This window comes from Centruroides sculpturatus, unplaced genomic scaffold (assembly GCF_000671375.1).
Source record: "Centruroides sculpturatus isolate CEXI.00-Female unplaced genomic scaffold, Cexi_2.0 scaffold1188, whole genome shotgun sequence".
Taxonomy (NCBI): domain Eukaryota; kingdom Metazoa; phylum Arthropoda; class Arachnida; order Scorpiones; family Buthidae; genus Centruroides; species Centruroides sculpturatus.
In genome coordinates, this window is record NW_019385492.1 from 262,502 (window position 1) to 270,167 (window position 7,666).

The 7,666-nt window shown below is 31.0% G+C and overlaps 1 protein-coding gene across 1 annotated transcript in view; it reads right to left on the reverse strand.

Moving 5' to 3' along the window:
- LOC111639487 (multidrug resistance-associated protein 4-like) overlaps positions 1-7,196 on the reverse strand; it is a 65,128-nt gene extending 57,932 nt beyond the window's left edge. The window contains exons 1-4 of the mRNA XM_023385378.1: positions 7,075-7,196; positions 6,549-6,798; positions 5,554-5,667; positions 4,028-4,114 (exon numbers count right to left, since the gene is read on the reverse strand). Coding sequence (XP_023241146.1) covers positions 4,028-4,114; positions 5,554-5,667; positions 6,549-6,798; positions 7,075-7,151 — 528 coding nt within the window. The 5' untranslated portion in view covers positions 7,152-7,196. The remainder of the gene's footprint in view (positions 1-4,027; positions 4,115-5,553; positions 5,668-6,548; positions 6,799-7,074) is intronic.
- Between the last annotated feature and the right edge of the window lie 470 nt (positions 7,197-7,666).

The window sequence follows — 7,666 nt, forward strand, 5'->3', positions numbered from 1 at the left end:
CGAAACATTAAGTACAACCCTGAGAACAGAATGCCAAGCCACGATCTGGCCACGTGAATAAGTTGAAGTTACATCCTTCTAACAGGAAAAGTAACTTTCGTTATCATGGAATTATAACAAAACCTGCCAATTCAATATAAATAGAAAAAAAATATTATATGGAATTGAACGAAAATGAAAATTTACTTGATAATTCAACTACGCTTGTTGGAGAACAATAAAAACACTACTCTCAACAAGCCACCAATGAAACTTAACTGCCTAACCTATAATCAAAGTTTTTTTTAATTTGTTTTTTAAAAAAAGCGCTTGACAAACTTGCCCCGCATGCCGAAGTTGCCCCGATCTCCCCTATCTTAATCTTCACTATCGTTACTTTTTAAAAACCCAGCGAAGCGGGTCCTTGCAGCTAGTTCAGAATAAATTCTGGAATTTTCGAAAATGGTAGAAGAATTAATAACATTTAGTTAATAATTACGTTAAAAGTATACAATCTCTACATTAAATTTGCAGTATTTACTAAATGTATTAATCAGGATTAATAGCTACCAAATGTACTATTTTATAGTAATTTAAAACAAATATGCAAATTTTTAGTAGTGAAAGGGTCGCGATACAGTAATACCTCGATTTTCGTTGACTTTGGTTTTCGTCGATTTTTTTTGCAAAAAATTTGCCTCGGATTTCGTCGGCTTGACACATGATCTCGTTGATAATTTTGCGAAAACAAAGAGCGACCCACGCGTTTTTCTGATCACAGGTCATAGTGGCGTTGTTTCTTACTGTATGGGCATTACTCCGCGCGTCTAGCAAAACAATTCCATTGCTTCCCTTCCTTTTAGTTCCATCAATTTAGATAATTGATGATGAATAATCGAATGTAATTTTATAATCCCGTTTCTAGTTGTCCAAAACGATTTCATTGAAGAATCATTACAGAATAATTGTATAGTATTTAAAATTTCTTTAGCTAAAAATTTTAATTGTCTATGAAATCCAACATATAAGTTGGCATATAGATGTACACTTTGGTGGAATAATTAATATTTCGCATGAATTTTGATTTGTAGATGTTTGAAATACTGTATTATAAATATTAATATTTGTTTGTCCTCTCCACGAGTCAATTATTAATAAAGAGTTTTCTGTTATATTTGGAGATAATACATCTTTTACATCATTTGTAATAACTGTAGATAATTTGCCAGATGAGCTAGCTGTAACAGTTACGTTTGGAGCATTGAACAACGATGTTTGAACTCTAGGTCCAAAGGTTCCGTGAGCCTCTTGTAAGCAAATAAATACATTACCTACAACTTGTCCGTTAGCATTAATTAAATATTGAACGGTGTACGAATGCGTAACTTTATTACTTGCGAATGGGCAAATCCAATAGTACTTTTTTCTCCTTCATATGAAAGTGTTCTCGTACGAAAAACCACACTGATCCGTATTGAATATGAAATTTCGCGAATAAGATGGCAATAAATTTTTTACTGTTGTTTGAAATCGCGCAACTTTTACTAAAATATCCTTTTCGTTCGCTATTTCTGTTTTGTTTACAAGTTTTGTAATCTTTCGAGATACTAATCTATACTCTTTTTTAAATTTTGCAACCCAGGAATCACTAGCTGTAAATTTAATTAAACTATTCAGTTGAAGAAATTTCTGTAATACCCATATTTTTAATTGATTAGCTTTAACAATTTTATAGCTGCCTCGAGCTTCGTGAAACATTTGTTTAGTATGTTCTTTAATGATTTTTAAAGTTTCAATTCTATGCTTTCGAGATTTAAATTGTTTTTCCGATTTATATAAATTACTAAAACATTTTAATTCTTTAGCTCCTTTCCGCAGTAATGTGTGTAATTTCCATTTTGGGTGTTTCTTATGTAAGTTAAGAATTTCTTCTTTTCGTTTTCTTTAGGTTATATTTTTATCGCATTTTTCATCATCTGAATATCCTGATTCACAGTCAGTGTCTGCGTTATCAATTTCTTTTTCTTGAAGCAGACATGTTATTTTATTATCTGAAATAGGCCTATCCGTAACCAAATTATTACTTTCCATCTAACTCTTCGTCATCTCTACTTACATAACTACTTAAAATATCACTAAATGCATTAAAAAGCAGTTTGGCTACCTGTTTATCAAAGTGTGACATATTAGGCCTACAAATCTTTTCTGTAGGCCAGGGGTGTCCAACCCGCGGCCCGCGGGCCGCATGCGGCCCAAGGCAAGTTCAAATGCGGCCCAATAAACGTGTGAACAAAACCGACAAATNCAAATCAGCAAATTCGTAAAATTTTTTGTTTATTTTGAACAATCCGGATAATCGAAAATCCGGATAATGGAGGTCCGGATAATGGAGGTTCTACTGTAATTTATATATAATACTGTACGGACGATAGTTAAACTCAACTTACCCGCCTAAACTGTCCGTAGCGTAGCGCTAGACAACGGAAAATAGTTAGGCTACTCGTCCGCGATGACAAGTTGGCGATAACGTTTTACCGCGTTTTACGCGTCTTTTTTAGCGTCTTTGTACGAATACTGACACAATTTTTTCGCCGCGTCATAGGAATCTACGTTATTGGAACCCGCGTTATAGGGAGTCTACTGTATTCATGTCTAAATTGAATATGTTAAATAAACAAAGACTTTAACACGTAATTATACACTCCTACATTCAGTTATTCGATCATTTTCACTTGTTTTTAGTCACTTCGTTTGATGTAAACAATAAACAAAAGAGTTTATAAAGACTAGCTTACCCAGCACACATTGCTGCGATCTCAGAAGAAAGGAAATTCAAGCAAACTCGTTATGATAAAATTCAGTTTACATTTTATCATTTTTATTGAAACTTATTATTATTATTCATTTTCATCGAGAAAACATTTCAATTCTAATTTCTATTATAAATAAATTCTATTTATTTATTGGAGTGTTTGTGGATACACGATATTTTTTCATTTTCCGTCTGGTGCGTACACAAATAAATCATTAGGTTTTCGACATTAGGTTCTAAATTTAGCCCATACACTTGCAGCGATTGTCAGAAGTGCGATATTCCCCATTTTTATATATATATATATTTTTAATCCTTTATAATTTTAATTATTTAATTGCTCCTTCCTCTCTTCCTTGGCACGTTGTAAAATTTCTGATAGTTAAATAATAAACCGTTTTATTGTAATTTGTCTTTGTAAATTATTTTGAGTCGATATTAACATTTGGAGAAGGGGAATACCTAGATCGATAAAATACGCGAATTTTTCCTACAAGTTCGGTTGTTCTTCGGGGTACAGTTAAAGTTTTAACGAAGTTCGAGCGAATACGTAATTAGCAAAAAATAGTTGAAATAAAGTGATTAAACAAAAATTATTAAAAATATCGTAAATAACAGTTCACAAATGCATATATAGAGATATTTTTTGAAGGGGAGAAATGGTCTTCACAATTTGAAATCGATGGAACACACACTGCTGGAATGCTCGTGTAAAAGCGCGCCATCTATCGTAGGATAAATGCCAGAAACCTACGCGGGAGTGTATTAAAAACTTCTTAAAGCTTCATGGCAATCGTACTACGCCAGAAACCTTCACAGGAGTATATTAAACAACTTCTCAAAGTTTCACGGCAATCGGATAAACGGTGTGGTAATGCATGAAGAACACACACACACACCTACATTCATTTTTATATATATAGATTAAGCACACGAGTTACATAATACAAATGCATGTCCAACAATATTTCTTCTTACGTGACAAAAATAACATCCACCGTTTTGTCCGATAAGTTCACAGAATGTATATTTTCTTTTCATGAATTAAAATAAAATCCAAATAAAATCAATAACAGATAAAATTATAAAAACCAGAGATAAAATTATATAATTTTTATAATTTATTTTATTATAAATAAAAAAAATGTAACCGTTTACTTTATTTTATAAATTTTTTAATCAATCTTAAAATCATAAAGCGTATAATTTTAATTTATAATATAAAACAATAATTACCTTCCCTGATCCAACAGGACCTATAACAATTAATAATTCTCTCGGTTGCATGTTTAGTGATATCCCACTTAATGTTGGTTCGAATTCCTTGATTCAAAAAACAACAGTTATTACAATATACACAACTAACATTACAAGTTATAAATCAGAAATGTTAATAATAAACAATAAATTAATTTATGGTAATGTCTGAGGCAAGCCAGAATATCACAGTGAACACACTTTCTGTCTATACAAGAAATGCGAAGTGCTCAGAACTTCAAGACAAAAAAATTCGCGGAAGTCTCTACAAAGACAGAAAGCTAAATAAATAATAACTTCCAAAAAACCCAAGGACAATGATCATTGGGTACATTCAAAATGCCATAAAAGTCTTATAGAAAGCATCTATCCGAAAATTGAGATGACTTCCAAGAAGCAATGTCTCACTTTCATGCCTCTACAATGAAAGGCCAGGAACTTCTTCACCTGAATTGGGATATACTAGAAAAGATACTCGTAGAAAACTGTGAAAGAACATTGAATGTGGCAACAGTAACTCAAAAAGAGTCAGTTGTTGAGCAGGCATTAAGTTCTAACAGACACAATTGATTACAAATATAGTAGTTATTCTTTGAGACAGGTTCTTGGTCGTTTGAAATAGATTTTAATAGTATCCTGTCGAATACAGATTTTTTTTTTACATTAAAGATTTGCCGTTCGTAAGCCACCCACGTTTTAAAATATTGTGAATTTTGAATGCTCATAATGCAACAGTATCTAAATTTTAGTAATAAACAAACTGATTAATGCTAACTAAAACATAATTATTTTATGTTTACCTGCAGTGACACAACAAAGGTATGGTTCATTAAATTTATTTTCATTTTATTTAATTTAACACACCTGTGTGTTTTATGAAAGTTTCATGTAGAATTTAAAAAATGATGAAATGTCTGTAGAATTCCAAATGCAAAACGCGAAAAGAGCATTCTGGAATTATTTTCGATGGAAAAAGCTTTTCCAATTTACAGAACAAACTTCTGATGAAAACCCGAAAAAACTCCTCGCGTTCAACGTATCAGTCGAGTGTGCAATAGCATATATTATAGCAACTACCCTATAGCAACTACCGTTGTTCTATTTATAGTGTTACCCACTTATCCACTCGTAAGCCAAATATCCCTTGTTTCAGATCAAATCTTAACAAATATTGCTAATTATTTCATCAATTTAACAAATATAATTTTAAAAAAGCCAATGAGTTCACAACATTCTACGTGAAAATCCTGTTAATTGATATTATGCTTCTGTCCTCTTTGCACATCCATGTGTACTGAGGGAGTCTTAATTCACCAGAATTTCCAAAGTAGACACAAGCATAATATAACTAATTAAGGACAAAAAGCGTATATTAACCTTGTAATTAATGATTCTTGTTGCTATTATTATTAATTAATTAATTTTAAAATTATCGAGTTAAACAAATCGTTAAAAAACATTATTTTTATTGCAGAACTTATATTAGATTTGAAGCCATGTCTTACGTTTTTCCACGCAGCTGTGACACTATCCATTCGTATTTCGTATTCGGTTGAATTTTCTCTTTCTCTTGCAGTTTTGACTGCATCGTTCTCTCTTTCTTGAAGGAGAAGAAAATCCTAAATAAAATTTTACAAAATGTTAGAGTTTTAAAAAAAAGTTCGTGCCAGTAATACAAACCAGATCAATACAAACTAGGCAATTAATTCTGTTTTCGACTCCTCCAAAATCGACTATGGGCGATTGAAAAACTCTAGAAATATTTTAATTATCCGATTTATCGATAAACACTTAATCTATTGATTAAGTGTGACATTAAGTATTTTAATGAATTTTTATATTTTTTAAAGATAAAACCTGTTGCCTGATGTTGATAAAACTTGTGCTGAATAATTGTATATTACGAGTTGTCGGACATTAGACAAATGAGTTATTATAACAGCGAAGAAACCAAAGAACCAAACAGATCTTTCACTCTTGAAACTGCTGAAGAATAGTGATAATGTCAACCTATCTTCCTGGGGAATATTAGGGTAAAAAGTTATTCTCTTGTGTCCATCATCATGTGACATTCGTTATTCTTAAATAATTCAAACTTGTTCACAGAATACAAATTTGCATGATACACGGTAACGTTGGTAGATAAAACCGGTTTCATAAACAAGATTTCATATCAGGATTTCTTCATAACTTTTACAGTTTTGCGTTGAAAAGATTTGTTGCGTTGTTAAATTTGACAACGAATTCGAAATCTTTGATCGAAAGTTGAGGAATACACAATATTCCGTGTTAAATTTAACACAAAATATTGTCTATTTAGCAACTTTTCTCCTCTGGGCAGGTTTTCAATTTATTCAGATTTTGTTATGGACAAGTTTTAATATTTAATATCTTTATATACAACACTATTAATAATTGTATGTAAATATCTTCGACTTATTTCTGAATTAGTATTGCTATAATAAAATATGAAAAAAATAATTTCAAAATTGTTCCTTACCTGTATCCTTTTTAACGAAACCAAAATTTCTGCAACAAAACTCACTGCTTGAGAAAAAAAAGCAACAATCTGGCAAGCGATATACATTGAGAAAGTCATTGTAACGAATATAATTTCGGTATTTAGTTGTCCTCCATTTAAAAAAAATGCGAGATATGCGAGGAGAATGAATAATTTCGACATAGGATACGCCAATATATACGATATTCCGCTTGCATATAGAAACTTTCGAATTTTTTTCATTTCATTCCTGCAAATAGAAACAATTAAAAATACTAAGTGTAGAACTTAAAAAGTAATTATTTAAAGCTCAACAGATTATCTTGTCTAAATTACAATGAAACATGTGTAAACCGGAATCAGATTGTATCAAATATTTTCTTCAGTTTGAGATGTTTATGCTCAGAACAGGGATTATTTTTTAAAACAAAAACACGATTATGTTAAAGTGTTTTCTCATTAGGCAATTATTCGTTTCATTTTTGTTCCGTTTTATTCAGATTTTAATATTTTTCATTGCACTTACACTCTGATTTTTTCTATTAGTGCGGCGTATGGCAATTCCCAGGTGTACATCTTGATTAACCTCATATCAGCAATCATTTCGTTCAACAGATTCAATCTTTCGTCTCCCAATACAGCTGCTTGTAATCTATTAATAAATTATATTTATATATATAAATATATACTCTTATTAAATGATATAAAATTAAATACTGGACTGATAATTTATATCTAAACACAANTAAGTAAAAATTGAAAGTGTCTGTAGAAGTAATTTTTTAAAATATCCTTTTTTCTTGATAAAGTTTTAATACAGTACTTATTATTATAATCTAGACGTGTTAATTTTTAAATATACTTGTATATTGGGCCACGAGTATATATTATATATACTTGTGGCCCAAAACTCCTTGACTTCTTCCAAATGCGGCCCAGAAAAACAAAAAGGTTGGACACCCCTGCTGTAGGCCAAACGTTATCGCATAAACGTTTAAATTCTGTTATAATGTTTTAAATATTTACGTTTCATTCTCCTATTTTCCAAAATTCCAGAATTTATTCTGAATGTAATATCGCCGTCTTCCTCCGCGACCCTTTCACTTTTAAAAATCTGC